Source organism: Hemitrygon akajei, chromosome 4 (genome assembly GCF_048418815.1).
Source record: "Hemitrygon akajei chromosome 4, sHemAka1.3, whole genome shotgun sequence".
Classification (NCBI taxonomy): domain Eukaryota; kingdom Metazoa; phylum Chordata; class Chondrichthyes; order Myliobatiformes; family Dasyatidae; genus Hemitrygon; species Hemitrygon akajei.
The window spans coordinates 43,261,221-43,280,625 of NC_133127.1; the positions used below are offsets into that span (position 1 = coordinate 43,261,221).

The 19,405-nt window shown below is 39.6% G+C and overlaps 1 protein-coding gene across 2 annotated transcripts in view; it reads right to left on the reverse strand.

The window, feature by feature from the left end:
- The window catches only part of grid2 (glutamate receptor, ionotropic, delta 2), a 1,108,967-nt gene extending 1,090,194 nt beyond the window's left edge, over positions 1 to 18,773 (reverse strand). Inside the window, exon 1 of one of the 2 annotated variants that reach the window (XM_073042457.1) lies at positions 17,479 to 18,773. In XM_073042457.1, coding sequence (XP_072898558.1) covers positions 17,479 to 17,566 — 88 coding nt within the window. In that variant the 5' untranslated portion in view covers positions 17,567 to 18,773. The remainder of the gene's footprint in view (positions 1 to 17,478) is intronic. The other variant, XM_073042458.1, reaches the window with a different exon arrangement.
- Between the last annotated feature and the right edge of the window lie 632 nt (positions 18,774 to 19,405).

Below are 19,405 nucleotides of genomic sequence, written 5' to 3' on the forward strand. Positions count from 1 at the left end.
GATATTAAACTCAACTTAGAGTATAAAGGAGATTCTTAAAAGGAGCAGGTTTTGAGAAGTAGCACATGGACTTTGTAAAGATTTTTAATCCTCAAAACTCAGATAACTACTGATGATGGGGGAGAAGATTACAGAATGGCAGTTGCAACCTGGTTGATTAATTAGATGGAAAATTCAGAAGTCTGGACTAATTATCAGAAGGGCAATTTGAAACACTCTACAGTGGGTGGGGAGTTTTAAAACCATTAACTTAAACATGAAATGAGGTACTAGTGAACACAAAACAACAGAATAATCATTAGAATCCATTTGGCTCAACTAATATTCTTTAAGGAAGCCGATCTCCCACCCTTTCCAGGTAGGATCTATATCTGATTTCAGCTCCACAGCAATATGGATAACTTCTGAAATGCACTCTGAAAGGCTTTCCAAGCTTCTGTGTTTAGGGAAAACTTATAACATGTAATTAATCTATGATTTTCCATTGTAAGGACAACAAAAGCTAGTCAAGAAATATAAAGATAACAAGTGTTGAAAGCTTGAGAAAGTTACTGGAAGAATGGTGTGGCATTAAGGATTTGAATACACAGATGATGGTTTAAATTTGTGGGGTCAGTGGATCAGGGCCTGTGTATACGACTTGCTTCTAAGTCAAATGCTGTTTGTTCAGCCACTGTAGCTGAACTGAACAACTGCTACATGAATGCTAATTTAGTTCACTGTGAAACCATCTTTAGCCTGCATATGTGTCTCTTCAAAAGGGATCTTATAGAGTGACATTCCCAGGTGATTGTAAATGCTCCAAATAAATCAATCAAATATATTCCAATAAGAAACAGTTTATATTTAAACATACCGTATATTTGGATAGCTTAATCATTTAACAATAATTTGTGCATTATTCCTAGTGCCTCATAAAGGTTTCCAATATGCTCTGACCTGGTTGATAATGGAATCTCATGCCAGCCAATACATGAACTTCTTTATATTTTTACACCATTTCTCTTTGCAACGACCTTTTAGTTTTTCCAGGTAAGATTATTCAGGTCAACGCCTGCTAAATCACAATGATCCAAAGATCCCCTCCCTCCTCCACTCGAGCTTTCTATCTCACCAAAGAGAAAGTCTTATCCAGAATTATTGCAAGGTCACTGAGAAACAATTCTTGACAAGTTTTCTGTACACCTTACTATGTGAATAATATCAAATGAGACAAATGCTAATTCCAAAACATGGATTTGAACAGCCATTTGCTACATATCCTTTAGCAATTAAATAATCAAGACTCCTTTCGCACTGGCGTACAAAATTTCTGAAGATGTTCAAAAGTCAATGGAAGCTTTGAGAGGACAGGAAAAGTCCATACCAGAAATATTCATTGAAGAGTTAGTTTCTAATTGGCTATGCAAAAAATATGCACACAGAAAGTTAACCTATACCATACTAATACCCTTTAATAATAAAATTTCTTCATTAGTGGAAGATTTTTTGCTATTATTGAAAAGGTCTTCTACTCAAACACTGGTTTTGTACATATTGCTATCTATCTACTGTTGTATCTATTATGATGAGATCTACTGCTTTTGCACTCTGATTGTCACAAGCTTAGAATTTCATTACAATCTGGTACACATGACAATAAATTAGTTTCAGTCCAAGATCTGAACCTGAAGTTAAGACAAGTCAAGGCCAAAAGAAGTTTTGCTTCTATCATGGGTAATTAAAATCAGAATTTAATTCTTCGGCCATGGATCAGATCTCAAGCATTGTTAAAGAGTCTGATTCTGAGTTAGATTGCAAGCATTGTTATAGAGTGATGAGTAACACAGCACAGAAATATGCCCTTCGGCCCAAGCGATCAATGCCCACCACAGTTCCTTTATGCTAGTTCCAGTTGATCACATTCAGCCCATAACTCTACCCCCCCCCCCCCCAAGCTCATCCTCCATGTACATACCCAATGCCTTCTAAATGTTGGAATTATACCACCTTGATCACTTCCTCTGGCAACTCATTCCAGGTACTCACTAGCATCCATGTAAAGAAATTATCTCCCAAACATCCATTTAGTACCCAACCTCAAACATTAACTGTTTAATAAATATTTGTCATCATAACAAGAAACATCCATGCTCTTCATTGAAACAATCCAATGGAATCAGTTATGAGAACAGTTATGGCCTTAGTTTAACATCTCATCTGAAAATTGCATCTCCAGAAATGTAGTACTTCGCTTGTACTGCACTAGAATACAGGATTGGATATTTCTCTTCAGATATTTGAAATTTCAAAATAGTTTTTTCTCCTGAATCAGTTTTATTATCACTGACTTATACAATGTGAAATCTGTCATTTTTGCAGAAGTACACTAAGATAAAACAATGCAATAAATTACAAAATCAAATTGAACAAGAAGACTAATAATAAGGTTATGTCTATGGACTATTGAGAAATCTGACGGCATAAGGGAAGTAGTTTCTCAATCATTGACTGTGGGTCTTCAAGCTCTTGCAATTTTTCCCCAAAGGTGGTACTAGCCAAGCAGGTGATACCAGCACTTTTCCTGGCCAACATCCACTCACTAGAAAATAAATTGGACTCACTGAAACTGACAATGACCGCACAGAAAGACATCAGAAACTGATGCATTCTGGCTTTCATGGCTAAACAAAAACATACCGGATTCTTGTTTCAACTAGATGGGACGACTCTGTTCCATCCAGACAGAAACTCCCTGCTGGGGAAATCTAAAGGATTTACAAAGGTTGGTACACAAACTTATCTGTAGATAGCGGTTGCTGTTCTGGGGCATGTGAACATCTTACAGTTAAATGCCAGCTGCATTACCTGCTCCAAGAGTTCATTGTGTTGATCTCAGCTGTGAGCATGCAGCTGAACACAGCACCAAGGATGCACTAGAGGAAGTTTACAGTATTATCAACTCTCTACAAAACAAGTATCCAGATGGTCTCTTCAGAATTGTGGGAGACTTCAATCATGTTCATCTACCGAACATTCTTACCCAAATTCCACCAACATGTCACAAAGGAAACAAACAGGATAAACCATGCTTATACAAGCAGTGTGGTACTTACAAAGCTACCAACACCCTCATCTTGGCCTTCAACTCTGGTGACAGAACTGCTCTCAAGAGCAGCCTGGGGAAATCCCACTTCAAGCATCAAGACAGCAAAGATCGACTGCACACAAACTATTCAGGAACACTTATCTGATAATGGACCGCTGTGTATGTGGCCGGGCATCAAGGGCATTACTGACTACACAAGGGAAAACAGCATCAACTATACCAGTGATGCCTCCCCTCTGACACTCTAAACAACTGTTATGCACGCTCTGGGGCATGCAACACAATGCTGTCCACCAAAGCTTCCCCTCCACATGAGCAGATTCTGTAACAGCAGCAGGCATGAGAAGGAATCTGCAGAGAGTCCATCTCTGTAAGGTGGCCAGACAATATCCAGGTCAAGTACTCTGTAAGTGTGCGTCCCAGCTTACTCACATCATCAAGGACACTTCACACATCCACTGTTAACCCCACATTTCAAATCAGACACCATCGTCACTGTACCAAAGAACTCTACACCTGAAGAACCAATTACCAGCCAGTGCCAATGATGCCAATCATCCTGAATTGCTTTGAATGGCACATTTCAAAAGCATCATTCCTGCCACACTGGACACTCATCAATATGCATACTGACAGAACCACACCATAACAGATGCCAGGGGTAAGGCACCTGTCATGCACCTGGCCCTGACACACCTAGAAAATATGACCACTTACGTCAAAATGCTGTTTCTGGGTTTACTATTGTCCTACAGACCTTGGTGAACAAACTCCTACTCCTCAGTCTAAATAAACCACTGTACAGCTTGTGTTGGACTTCCTAACCAACAGACCTCATATAATTAGGATGCGAAGCCTCTCCTTCTCCCCATTATCCCCAACATGAGTGACCCCCCTCCCTCCAGGGCTGTGTGCTAAGCCCATTGCTGAACATTCTGCTCACACATGACTGCATGACGAAACACCCGAGTCAAGTTTGCCGGTGATACTACAGTGGTGGGGTTCATCACCAACAATGATGAAATAGCCTACAGACAAGATGAGGAAGAGCTCAAAGCCAGTTACCAGGCAAATAACCTCTTCTTCAATGTCAACAAGACAAAGGAGATGGTTACAAATACCTGGGGATATGAATTGACAATAAACTAGACTGATCAAAGAACACTGAGGCTGTCTACCAGAAGGGTCAAAGCCGTCTCTATTTCCCGAGGAGACTGAGGTCCTTCAACATCTGCTGGATAATGCTGAGGATGTTCTACGAGTCTGTGGTGGCCAGTGCTATTATGTTTGCTGTTGTGTGCTGGGGCAGCAGGCTGAGGGTAGCAGACACCAACAGAATCAACAAACTTATTCGTAAGGCCAGTGATGTTGTGGGGGTGGAACTGGACTCTCTGATGGTGGTGTCTGAAAAGAGGATGCTATCCAAGTTGCATGCCATCTTGGACAATGTCTCCCATCCACTCCATAATGTACTGGTTAGGCACAGAAGTACATTCAGCCAGAGACTCATTCCACCGAGATGCAACACTGAGCGTCATAGGAAGTCATTCCTGCCTGTGGCCATCAAACTTTACAACTCCTCCCTCGGAGTGTCAGACACCCTGAGCCAATAGGCTGGTCCTGGACTAATTTCCACTTGGCATAATTTACTTATTATTTAATTATTTATGGCTTTATATTGCTATATTTCTACACAATTCTTGGTTGGTGCAACTGTAACAAAACCCAATTTCCCTCGGGATCAATAAAGTATGTCTGTTTGTCTGTCTGGGACTTCAGAACTCACATGCCACTTTACATTGATAACACAGCAATGGAAACTGGAAGCAGCTTCAAACTCCTGGAAGTGCCCATCTTGCTCAATCTCTCATGGTCCCAGAAGAGATTCTACACAATCTGAAAAGCTCACCAACACCTCTATGAGGAAGCTGAAGAGAGCTTCACTATGCACCTCTATACTCACATCATTCTAATGATATGCAGTAGAGAGCAACCTAACATGCTACATCACAGCATGGTACGGAAACTGCACTGTGGTGGAGAGTTAGGCTCCACAACAGGTAGTCAGAACTACCAAATGCATCACCGGCACCAGCCTACCTGTCATCAAGGACATCATAGAAAAAGCTATCAGCAAAAGGTCTGTATCATGATGAAGGATCCCATCCATATTGCTTATGGACTGTTGGCCCCACTCTCATCAAAAAGGAGGCTATGTAGCATCTAGGTGATAACCACCAGATTCATAAACAGTTACTTTCCCCAAGCAACAAGGCTGATCGACATCTCCACCCATTAATCTACCCCTCCAAACCCCCACCGTCACGACTTCATCATTTCCTGTCAGTCACATTATGAACAGGCACCCCTGTGCCTACTGCCACTTTATGGACATACAAGTTCACATGAAATCTTGGCTAGAGTTTGCCAGGAGGGATGTGGGAAACTTAGAAGTCAGTTGGAAGAAGGCTCCATTTGGCAGGCTGATGAAACCAAAATTGAGCTGTTTCACCTTCAGACTAGAAGCTATGTTTGGCATAAGCCAAACACAGCTTATCATCAAAAACAAACCATCCCCATCGTGAAGCATCATGCTGTGGGGATGCTTCTCTACAGCAGGCCCTGGAAGGCTTGTGAAGGTAGAAGGTAAGATGAATGCGCAAACTGCAGGGAAATCCTGGAGGAAAACCTGATGCCATCTGCAAGAGAACTGTGATTTGGGACAAAATTTGTTTTCCAGCAAGACAGTGACCCCAAGCACAAAGCCAAAGATACACAGGAATGGCTTAAAAACAACAAAGTTAATGCCCTGGAGTGGCCAAGTCAAAGTTCAGGCATCAATCCAATTCAGAATTTGTAGCTGGACTTGAAAATGGCTGTTCACTTACAATCCCCATGCAATCTGAAAGATCTTAAACAGTTTTATGAAGAAGAATGGGAAAAATACAGTGTCCAGATGTGCAAAGCTGATAGAGACCTATCCACATAGACTCAAGGCTGTAATTGCTGCCAAAGGTGCATCTTCTAAATACTGACTTGAAGGGGTGAATACTTATGCAATCAATTATTTTGTGTTTTATATTTATAATTAATTTAAATCACTTTTTAGAGATCTGTTTTCACTTTGACATGAAAGTTTCTTTCCTGTTAATTGGTGTAAAACTTCACATTAAATCCATTGTGATTCAATATTGTAAACAACAGAACATGAACACTTCTGGGGGTGGGGGGGGGGGAATACTTTTTAAGGCACTATTTACATTTATGGTGTTTTCTTATCATTGTGTTATTTATCATAGTGTTTTTGTGCTGCATTGGATCTGCAGAAACAATTCATTCTTTCTCGTTTATACTTGTGTACCAGAAATGACATTAAACAATCCTGTTTTGTTTAATGAGAAGGCTGCATGTCTTGGTTAGTCAAGGTCCAGAGTAATGGATACCACCTTCTTGAGGTACTAGGACTTGAAAATGGGTAAGGTTGTGCCTTTAATGGAGCTGGCTGAGTCTATAAACTTCTACAGCCTTTTGCAATGCTTTGCCTTCTACCCTACATTCCAGGCTGTGATGCAACCAGTCAGAATACTCTCCATAGTACATCTATTGAAATTTACAGGAGTCTTTTCTGACATATCAAATCTCCTCAAACGATGAAAAGCCACTGCCATGCGTTCCTTGTGTGTTGATGTGTTCAGATATTAGTTCGATATTTGAACTTTTCATAACTTCCAAAATTATCTTTGCTGGAAAAAATTATTCAGCTGCAAAATTGCCTTGACCCTTCAAATGTTACTGCAGCACACTGTGATTCCAATGGCTTAACCCTCAGAGCATTTTAAAAACAGCTTTTATATATAAAAAACAAAGGCAGATCATGCAAGCAGTTGATACTCCAGCCAACCAGATCACTAGACTTTCAAGCTTCATGTTTTAAGAAAAACACACTTCCAAAAATCCTTCCTAGTCTGTCAATTATTAAGGCAAAACACCCCTTTGTATTCTAAACAAAGTCAGCATTGAGAATTATTTTCCCACGAATAAACTAGCAAAAGCTTTTCATTCATGGCATTTGAGTTGATATGACATCTAAATACGTTTCATAACTCTTCATAAAGTGTTGACTCCAAAACAAAGCCATGACTATTTGCTTAATTGACAAGTTCCCATTCCTCAGGAAGTTAGACAATGTAGCTTTCGGGCAAACACTTGACAAACTGACATCTAAGAGGATCTGCATGCAAATAACAGTACAAATGAAGAGCATTTCCCCAAGAACAAATAACAAAGTCACAAGACAAATTAAAATTCTTCACAGGTCTAGAAATAACAGCAGAGAGTTATGGACACCACTCAGAACTTCATGGAAACCATCCACCACTCTATGGACTCTGTTTACATTTCTGGCTGGTTCAGTAAAGCAGCTAACATAATCAAAGACCCCACAAACCCCGGACATTCTTCTCTCCATTCTGCCACCACCACCCCCCTCCCAATCAGACAGAAGACACAAAAACTTGAAGCATGTACCACCAGACTCAAGAACAGCTTCAATCCGGTTATTGCAAGACTGTTAAGTGGTTCCTTCATATAATTAGATAGATTCTTGATCTCACAGTCTACTTTGTCATGGCCTTTGTATCTGCCTGCATTGTTTTTCTTCTGTAACACTCATTCTGCATTCTGATAACTTTTGACTTCGTACTACCTCAATAATGAATTGGTCTGTATAAATAGTATGCAAGTCAAAGTATCCCTTTGTACCTCAATATGTGACAATAATCAATTTACCAATTTAATGACATGGACAGATGAAAATTTGATACATTAAAAAAATGAAAATTCTGGAAACACCCAGCAGACTCGATGGCTTATTTGGAAACACAAAGTTGAGCTTTTGGGTAAGACACCACTTGTCAGAATGTCATGTCAGAATAAACTAACCACATTCTTCTTTTTCCACAAATGCTCCCTTCACCAGCTGAGCATTTTTAGCATTTTCTACTTCTCTTTCTGATTTCCATCACTTGCATTTTTCCTAATTTACATTGAAAATTTAATGCATTCGTATTGACCCAACTTCATTTGTCCCATCACAACCTATTTTCTCACTTTTAAGGGCTCTTCCTCTCATGCTCTTGCTATTTATTGCTTATTTATTTACTATTATTAATTCTTTCTTTTTGTCTTTGCACAGCTCATTGTCTTTTTCACACTGTTTGAATACCCTTGTTGGTGTAGTCTTACATCAATTCCATGTTAATTATTATTCTATTATAGATTTATTGTGTATGGCCACAAAAAGTGAATCTCAGGGTGAAATTTGACATTCTATCCAATACCACAAAACACCAATGAAAGTTAAACTTCTTTTAAATTCACACCTTTTTAAAATTGACCCTTTCCTCTATTTTAATACATTAACCGTGCATGGCTAATTAGAATACCAGATGTGACTAACTGAATTTCAGATCCTTAAATGAAAAGAATAAAAAGGCACCATCACTGGACATATGATGCTGGCACTGATAGACACTCTGTGTGAAGTGCAATCCTTTTCATCTGTGTGCTGGTAAATGGCAAAGTAAAAAGCAGAACGGTTCTTTGATCATTATCAGCACTTCTTTGACTACTAACTGGTATTAGATAATTATTAATATCAGATGGGTAATGTACTCATCTGTGTTGGGAGAGGCATTTTATGGTAAAGTGAAAGCATAATACCAAAAGTGCATTGCTGTGGCAAATAAGGTTCTACATTAGTCCCCCCACCACCCTGATTGACATACTGAGAAGCAATAAATGTTAATTTATTTTTTAAATTGCAAATTGAACAGACATACAACCCCCTTAATGGTTATTGAGTTGATGTGTGGAAACAGACCAAAGATGAGAAAGACATAGATTCAAATACCTACCTGTGCTCGCTGTTACTGATTTTAGGAGACAAACAAGGATTCTAAAATTCACACTCCAGATACCTTTAAAAAGATTGTGGTTGCGAGTGTGAACACAGGACATTCCTTCATTGAAACATTTGAAAACCTTGCCAATAATTACAGTTCAAGATTACACCTGCAAATTGAGCCAAAAGATATTCAATTCACCAAAGCTTGTATCAGTATACAATAGTGAAGTCAGTTTCAGAAAAGAAAATGCCCACAGTTCACTCAGATCAGTTTTCCTTAGTCCAGGGGGACAGGATTCTATGTTGAAAGAGCAACAGTGCCCAGCTATTGTAACAGCTCAGGGAACAACCATTATAATAGCTTATAATACATTAACACTGATGCAAACATCATTTGTGGTGCTATATCAAGTGGAAAATGTTATTTTCAGTGTCTAATCTGCTTTCAGCAGCAACACCTGATAGTGCACATCAACTACAATCAGCAACTGTGAAATTATCCTTCAAGCAACATAAGCAGGAGCCTTAATATTATTGTGTCATTTGTTCCTTTGTGCTTAAATGGTGAGATTCTTAGACAGGGGATAAAATGTCCTAGAATACCTTCTGGCTGTTATTCACTTGCTGACCCTCATCTTGAAATGGGCTTGCAAACTTCATCTTGTTTTCCATTTGCTAACGTTCCTCTGGCATGTAGTTCAGGACTGACTTCTGAGACAATTGCAGTAAATATGTTCTGATTCACAAGTACTTCAAGTGCAAAATTTCTATCCTTCTGCTCTATGGACTCCTATCCAATTTCCATAATTCCCATTCTTTTCTTCCAACTAAAACTTTTCAGTGTTCCCTCTCCATCACCACGTCTAGTTACCCTTGCCTAGTGACACCTTGCCTAGTTACCCACTTCATTTCAAATCTTGTCATGTTTGTGAGAGGAATGGGAATGAATCAGATTTGTACAGAATGGAAACAGGTCTTTTGGCACAACATGCTCAGTGAGCTAGTTCTATCTGCCCACATTTGGCCCATAGCCCCCTAAACCTCCTCTACACCTCTTCTACTTATTTATTTGGCATTAAATGTTGCTAATGTGCCTGCATCAGCCAACTATATCTGGCAGCTGATTACAAACATGGGCCACCTTTTGCACAAAGAATCTGTCCTTGGTGTCCCTTTTAAATCTCTCGCCTCTGATCTTAAATCTATACCTTCTTATTTTTGCAGCTCCTCCTTCTGGAATGTGATACAATTTCAAGATCAGTAGCTGTGAGAAAGCAGTGTTGAACACTGGGGTGGCAAGCATTAATTATTTTACTTAAGTTAGCTTATACCATAGATGTTTTGCATTGCTGGTCTCGTACAGTGACCCTACAGTCACTGATTTTTTAAAAATCTCAAAGCACTCATTCCACACTTTGTTCTTCAGTATGATAGCTCTGTCTTCAGCAAGCTTGGCCCTTTAAGGGTATGAACAGATTGTGAAAAACCAACAAAGTCTGACAACACTCAAGGGTTCCATGACTGAAAGAAATTTGCATACTGAAAGGTACTTAAACAATTTTTGGCTTCATTTCAGATAAAGGAAAGTAGAATAAAAATGACAGAGCTACATTTTAAATAAAAAGCAGCACCAAGACCATTACACTTTTTAAAATAGAAGCACTTTATCTTATTATTACAATGAGAAGATTTGAACAATAAAGCAGATAGATGAAGCTTCTGGTGATAAATATCCCGCTTGATTTATGTGAAGGATAATCTAAATAATGATTTATTTACAATGTTGCTCTGATAATATGTGTAATTTGAATATACAAAAGCAGGTTACTCATTAACAAATTATCTACAAAAATGAACAATCTTCTCAGAATGACCAACAGATAGCTGATCATTATGTAACCCTACTGGGATGAAATGGTTATCCCAAGATTCAGTTGTTGAAATCCACAATTAAAATTACTCTGTTTTAGGCTGACACAAAGAAGACCATGCTATGAAAATGAATTCCAAACCTGTCGCTGAATGGTACAAAGCAAGCTGTTGGATACGAGTCAAGTAGTTAGCCTAAGAATAGGTTGATAAATGAGGATGGTTGAAGAACTGGACTGAAGTCAGGGAGCTAAATGTACTTATTGAATAGATTGCCTCATTCACATTTCCCTCCCAACCCATTTTCTGAGGGCATAGAGCATTCCACTGCCTTGCCATTTTTCTCTGCCACCGCCTCCATGAACACCACCACCATCATCAGAGTCACAGAGTTCATTTCCCTAGAAGTTTATCCTGATACAGTTGCTGATCATAATCCCCCAAAGCCAAAAGCCAGCCTTACTTTTGCCCCAGGACCCACCAGCAAAACTGTGCTATAAACCTATTGATCCAGCCTATTCTTACCATTGAATGTTATTTTTCCTTACCTGTTTTATTAACTTCTGTAACCCAGCCTCTTTGCATGCTCACCTACCAGACTTCTAACGCTAGCAGTTCCAGTTTTTTTAGTCCTTACTATCTCATTTTCACCATGAATGTCTAATTCCCCTCTCTGTACCATTATTTTTTCTTTGAACAGAGCCCTAACCAGTCCCCTGCTCATCACTGTTCTTAGCCTGAACAACAACATCTGACTGGTTGCATCACTGCCTGTTACAAAGGCTCCAATGTACAAGATCAGAAAAGGCTACAGAAGGTTATAGATTCTGCCAGCTCCATCATTGGCACAATCATCCCCATCATCAAAGACATCCTCTTGAGACAGTGCATCAAGAAGGCAACATCCATCATTAACAATCCTCACGACTAGCTTCTCATTACTACCATCAAGGTGTGGTACAGGAGTTTGATGACTCATATTCAGTGATTTACAAGAAGCTTCTTCACCTCGGCCATTACACTTTCAAATGAACCACGAAGATTACATCATCATTTCAATTTGTTTTGCATAATTATTTTGTAATTTAGATTATTTGTAATATATTTTGATTGTACTGCTGTTGCTAAACTACAGATTTTATTCAATACAAGTCAGTTATTTAATTCTACTCCAAAAGTAAAAGGTATACTCTTATGGATTCAGTCTGTGATGGTTTGAACAATATGTGAACATATCTGTTTCAGTTCTATACAGGTACTGTCTATCAACTCCTTCTTCAGATCATTCACGTTGCATCAATTTGAAAAATCATTACCTTTGTTGCCTATTTTCATTTCACTTGAACCACCTCTTATATTTCCCCTGTACACCTTCAGCATATATTTCAGGTGATAGGCTCGTGACCTGAATCCACAGGACACCCATCAGCTATTTTGATCACACTTCTTCCCAAGCTGCCTCATCCAAGGTCACCAATCCAACCCATATTATGGGCAGGGAAATGAGCAATATGAACAAAAACACTGAACTAAGTACTCACTGTGTGTAAGAAACTGTGCAGATATTAATAAACTTGAGATGCAACTCAGAGTCATAGAGAGTCAGAATCATACAGCGTAGAAGCAAACCCTTCAGTCCAACTGGTCCATGCCAACCAAGATTCCCATTTAAACTACTATAGTCACATTTGCCTGCATTTGGTCTATATTCTAATAAACCTTTTCTTTTAAACACCTTGAAAATGTGTAAATTAATGAGTATGGATTTATATATCTTAATCCAATCTCTAGAACTATTCTGGCCCTCTTGTCAAAATTTACTGATTAGACTTGGACACAATAATAAACTTAATTCATCAAAAAAACACTAATGAATGCCTCTTCAATATAATGAAATGGTTAAAACTATGCAGATAGCCTTGTGCAAACTGAATATAGTATTACCCACAAGTCAATCATTTTACTCTTCAAAAGTACATTTCATAAAATGTTGTAAGGCAGTCTGAGGCCATGTCAGTCTGCCTCCCACGCACCCCCCCCCCCATCTTTTAAAATCTAAGATTCTTCCTCCATTCTGGTTTAAATTGTAAATTTCTCATTTTATCTCACTATAAAATAAAAATCATTTTTTCTTTTCCTTTCCCAATCTTAGCATCGCTCGAGAAGCTTCACAGTTAATGAAATGCATTCAAAATATAGTATGTAAAATGTAAAGTTTAGCAGAAAGGCTGCATCCAAGATGGTCATACAATGGGTGTGCATCTACATTGTAGCACTGGTTGAGCAACAGCTGCTGGGAGAACATCTCTTTTTGAAATATTAAACGTTTTACATTACACAAGAGAGTAATTCAATATCACAACTGAGATTGAACATCCTACAGTAAAAGGAGACAAGAGACTGCAAATGCTGGAGCAGCACACAAAGGAGCTGGTGGAAAGCTGACTGTTCATTTTCTCTCCATAGATGCTGCCTGATCCATTGAGTTCCGTCAGCTCCTTTGTGTGTTCATCCGATAGATGAATGTTCTTCTATACTCTACCTTACATTTGAAATTGGCCATATCCCCAATTCAATTTCTTCTCTTTAAGATCATCCTAGCATATTCTTTAACAACATAGCACCTTGAAAACTCATTGAGAAAGGAAGCATGGACTAATTCAAGAAAGAAACTCCAACATTCTGGTTACAGTATTGTGCCACATGGCACATCAGGAGGAATTTCTTTAGCCAGAGGACACTTAATCTGTGCAATTCGTTGCCACAGACAGATGTAGAGGTTAAATCATTGGTTATAGTTAAAGCAGAGGTTGAAAGGTTCTTGATTAGTAAGGGTGCCAAAGGTTACAGGGAGAAGGCAGGCGAATGGAGTTGAAAGAGGTAATAAATCAGTCATGATGGAATGAAGGAGCAGGAATGGTGGTCCATATGGCCTAATTCTGCTCCTCTGTCTTGCATATGGTCCAAACATTTGATCTCTTGGTTGAACTAAAGTGTACGAAGTGAAACTCCAGAGAAAAAAAAAGGACCTGAAAAAAAATTGATGCCATGTAATTATTGTAACTAAATATAGCGATGTGCTTGGTGAAGTGCATGACAACAGATGAAGCCCCTATATTGCATAATATTGAAAGCATTTTGAAAAAAATGCTTGTGAGATAGTACACAATTTTGTAATTAAAAATATGAATAAACTTTTGCATTGGATTGCTAGAGGAAAAATATTTGGCTCCTTACATTTTTTACATCCAAATTATTAAATAGTCACTGATTATTTTAGGTGCCGTTATTTAACACTGTTGATTGTGAATAACTGTTCAGATCAACTTTCATCAAGAATACTATTTTGAATATCTAATTACTGCATGAACAAATTGCAACTGGTTTTTTTTTGTTAGTGATACACGGGTACCAAGGGCCCAGTTCAAAGATAAATAGGTTGAATATTTGGAACCATTGTGTGAACAGTTTAAATCCATTACCTTTGCTGGTTTCTTTCTTTTAAACTTCGTTGATTAATTTATGAAATTCAGTAATATTTGAAAAGTGATCAAAGTTTTTGGAAAAAATAGGGTCAATTACCACCTTTTTAAAAAAATATGCAGTATTTTGTTGTAAAACAGAGACAAATACCATATTGTACAAAATGTGAGCTCAGATTATGTGGGAAATAAACTAGATGTGAAATAGATACTAAGGATAAATTATGAATTGAGATAGATAATATCAATTAACAATAACAATCATGAAGCATATACACTCCACCAGTGGGTGATTATAGATATTGTCTCTATTGTCACAAGTGAGTGCTGTGGACAAGAGGCTCCTCTTTCTAGGTCAAGTATTAATGGAAAAATACTATGTATGCAGTATCAAAAATAGTTAATAGTTCAACCACCTAACATGATGAGGTTGAACACAGTATATCAATACCCTGAGAACATGCAGGCACAAGAGACTGCAATGCTGGAAGAGAATCTGTTGGAGGAGCTCAGCAAGTGAAGCAGCAGAAGAGGAAAAGTAATTGCCGTTGTTTTGGGTCAGAAATCCTGCATTGTGACTAAGACTGGAGAAGAGGTTGCTGGCTATTTTTTCCAAGCAACTCGAGATATAAATGTAAGGTTTCAACTCAAAAGCTTATTTCCCCAGTGGATGCTGCTCCACCAGCTGAGTTCCTCCAGTAAACTGCGCACTGCTCCTTTTGAATGTGCACTGGAATGGACATATATACCAATAAAGCTTGATAAAAAATCTACATATCATCTTGTTTGGATGTCCCATTGGATGGGGGAATGACCTGCTTCCACTCCAGGAAGACCCATTCTCAGGTGACTGAAGAAGTTACTCCAGGATCCAGGAACAGGATTCTGTTCCCAAGTTGGGTCTTTGGGTTAGGGTTAGCGGAGAATGAGCTTAATGATGCACAACAGAAAATGGCTAAATATTAACAAAAATATATGCCCTAACCTGTCCATACCATTAGCTATGCTCCACATAAACTTTCTCCCACCTGACTTCATTTGGCAACATCCATATTGCCTCTTTTGCACTTATCCAATGCCTTCTTAAACTCCAGTGTGCTGTTTACTGAAACACTACTAAATTCCATATTCTCACCGTTATTCCTAGGAATGATTGAGTGGACTGAAACCTGGTGTTTCTAGTTCTGAATTCCTTAAGTCTAGCTCAGAAGAACTGAAGTTTCGAAATACTAACTTCCGTATAAGGCAAGAGTCCATTTCATATTGGACGAATACAATGTAATTGCATCCCCCGTTGGTTAATATACAGTATATTAGATCGGACAACTGCCGACAAAAGTAACCCATTTGGCGACAATGGCTCCATGGCTCTTAAACGCGAAACCAATCAATTGATAAGGGAAGATGGGTATGATTGGAGATCGGTGGCAAGTTGTAAAACAGGCATTGATGTGAAGTGGCGGTTGAAGAGTCCTGATGTCGCAACACGTTAGCGATAGGTGCGAGTGATTTACATTGTACAGTGATGAATTTGTTCCTTTCATTAGTCGCGGCTCGGGATCCGCATTGTGTCTGTTATTTACCCAGACCAGATTTGTCACAGTGTAAAAAAAGACAGCGGGATTTAATTTCATGATTAGGCTGGCGGCGAAACCAGGAACCCCATGCAATTAAGTAAACAATTCATTCTCTTAGAAGTTTATGGAATATTGCACGCATCGTTCAACATCAAAAAAACTCCAAACTTGGAATTTCAGGGTTTGTATTATGTTTTTTTATTACTAAGATGACAGCAGCAAAGACAGCACACTTGACGCCAAGTTTTGGATTAAACATGTGAATTGTTGGAATAAAAATTATCTAGAATTCTAAGGTACATTAATTACCTCGATGTGAATATAACATTTGTCTCTTTGCTAATCTTGTGCAATCTACGATACAACGGGACTATGAGCATTGTGCCCAAGAACACAAGGTACACTGTACTACTTAAATCCGCATCCAAGCCTTCAGGAATTGGAATTTGTTTCGGAACATTGGGAATCTCAAAATTCAGTCACGTTATGGCGCCACAAAATATTAAACCTTTTACGAATCATAAAGCATATGCCATTCAAGCAAAAACCTCCTTCAACAACAATAGTTTTTTTTGTTGTTCAATTGCCGTCAAATGGGAGAAAGAATGTGTGAGAAATTGGAGTGAATAGAAAGAGAGGCGCGGAACATTCCCAGAGGAGGGGGCGTTTGGCCAGAGAAGACATTTTCATCTTACATTTCCACATACAAATACCTAGTCCAATCCACCTTCCCAAAGTTGGCATTTAGGGGAGTGGATTCGCCAATGAGATGTTCTTTATATAAAGAAACTTTGGGTTCAGGGATTTGCAAACGCGGACGTGTGTGGGTGCGCGCGCTCACGTTTACTACCGATGGATTATTACAATTCCGATCACAGGGTGGTATACAGTCACAGATTGTGATCAGATGACAAACCATACACTTGGCTCACAAAAGTTCAGGCTACACCCCTCGTCTATTCCCACAGATCTGCTGCGTAAATCGACACAACAGACTATTGAAAATCCGGGTGGTCGGTTCGCTTATAAGACACCTCCTCTATCGTTCAAAAACGACATTCATTTCTAAGGTTATTTAGTGACGAATCACCAAACCGGCAATAAAGCTACTGTCTCCGCTTTGTACCATTCCAAGGTCTGTCCTCCACCTTGTCGGTATATCCCCTGTTTCAGAGAAACCCGATATAATCAACCCTCAAATACTTCAAGCACGCGGTTTTAAGAAGCGGTCCAGATTTGGCAGCGCGTGCGTGAGAGTGCGAGGATGGTTGTGTGTATTTGCGGGTGTGTGAAGAGAAATGGAGCGAGTTGCCAATAGTTCGAGACTTGGAAACGAGACAATATTCAAAGCATTGATAGTGAAATGAGCAATTTGCCTTCGGGCTTGGGTCTGCATCTAACTTTTAGTCGGTACATTGGTCCACCATCATGAAGCAAGTCATCGTGTGTAAAAAAACACACACACACACACACACACACAGCGGGGAACGTACACACAACACACAGCCCCAGTCTGAAATGTAATGGAAAAGAAATGTAACCGGAAAAGAACCTTACCTATATGAATGATGGAATCCGCAGTCACAAGTACCGTGCTTTGAAAGCACCAGATCGAGACTAGAAAGATCGCGGGGTTAACTTCCATTTCCTTCCTTTTGGAATGTTATTCTCCTTAATCTTCCAGCGGAGGTTCCCTCTGAGTCGGTGGCCACCGTGCTTAATTCCGGGGGCCGAAAGGGGAGTGAAAACGAAAGAGGGAGTGAGGATGGGGGGGTGGCGTAGATTTACCTTCACCCCCTTGCCGCTCGTCCCTCTCTGCAATCCAATTGATTAGGGGGGCAAGAAAATCTTCCAGGATTTTGTTTTTATCCTCTCCGCTGCGCACGGGCCAGCAAATCAGTTATGTAGACCTCCTACACCCTCCGTGGTTTTAAACAATATTTATATTGGATTGGCAACAAAAGATTAAAGCGAATCTAGTTATAATCCAACACAATTTCACATGGAGAAGCACTAACCGGGCAACGCCATTGGGCCGGTGAGAGATAACTTCAAATGTTTGAAACTGACCCAGTCATTGGAAGAAATATATTTGCAAAATGAAATAGAAATCGATCCGGAGCCGGAGAAGCAATGAAGGCAAAAAAATAATACGAAGAGTATAAACAGAATCCTCTAGTTTAACAGTGAAAGTGCGTCTCCAGGCACCAGCGAACGGCGGTGTTAAGAATTCCCGATGCACGAAGTCACTGTGTCCGAGCCTTTTCAAGAGCTTCAGGTTCCCTCTCTCATTTTTTTTTGCAACGGCATATATAATTTACACACACACACACAGATGAAACTTTTCTATAGGTGCGGAGGATGAGCGAGAGATAACCAAACACCGAGCGAACAGGGCGAGCTGTGCACACTTCCACTGGTGTTGAGTTGGAAAAAGAGAGGGGGGGCGCTCAGCATCAGTACCAACCAGAATTCATCACCCGGCGGCGAAGCACAAATATATACTAAAATCAAGCAGCGGCGGTCTGCTGCTCCTTAAAGACCAGGATCCAGCAGCTTCGTAAAACGCACGCTGGACTGAGCTGCTTGCACGGAGTTCCTCATTCGACCTGACAGCAAGAATGGTCTGGCGAATAGCACTGTCCTACATAGCCATACGCAAGCTCGTTTGACAATATAGAGCGGTCTTCTGAGTCTGATGTTTAACTATTTGAAGTCTGCATTGCTGCCTCTGCTCTATTTCCAGCCTCGACCTGTCCGTCTTCCATCTGTAGCACGGGCGATATTTTAACCTAACGCAATGCGAGCGGCGAGCTCCAAAGAGCGTTGCATTTTACACTCGTCAAACGGAGCATCAATCAAAATTATTACCAGTCCGTCGCTTTGATGCGTCGATCATATTATGTATTTAACCCTTCCAGTCCAGTGCCACACTAGGCACAACAAACATGTAATGTAAGCTGTTTATGTTTGAGAAATTAAATGGTGATTTTAATAATGACAGAATTGGAAGCGTTTCAATTGTAATTGTGCACCCCCACGTCAGTCACGTATTTTGCCCGTTTTCCAAAATCTCCTTGCTTTAAAAGCTGGACCGCCCCTTTAATGGTGTTCTATAAAAAGGCGTTTAAAGGCAATGCTGGATTTTGTTTTTGCATGTTGTCTATCGCTATCATTCCCAGGAGTTACCATAATTTTATTTTTCTAATATACTGGTGTGTAAAGGTGCTTGTGTCCTTTTTAAGATTTGAAACTTTCCGGAAGCCCAGACCTACTTGGTCTGTGGGCGGAGAGTGGGTAATCTATTTATTTTCTTTCTCTCCACCATGTCTCAAGTTGCAAGTTCTGGTTTATTTTATAAAAAGTGATTTAAACAGGTCAATGCGACAGCTTTATTTAGCACTCAACACACCACGGGTGCAAGCAGCGCTTTGCACGTGACTATTTCTCGCTGAATTTGCAAATCAGATTCACGAATGACCAG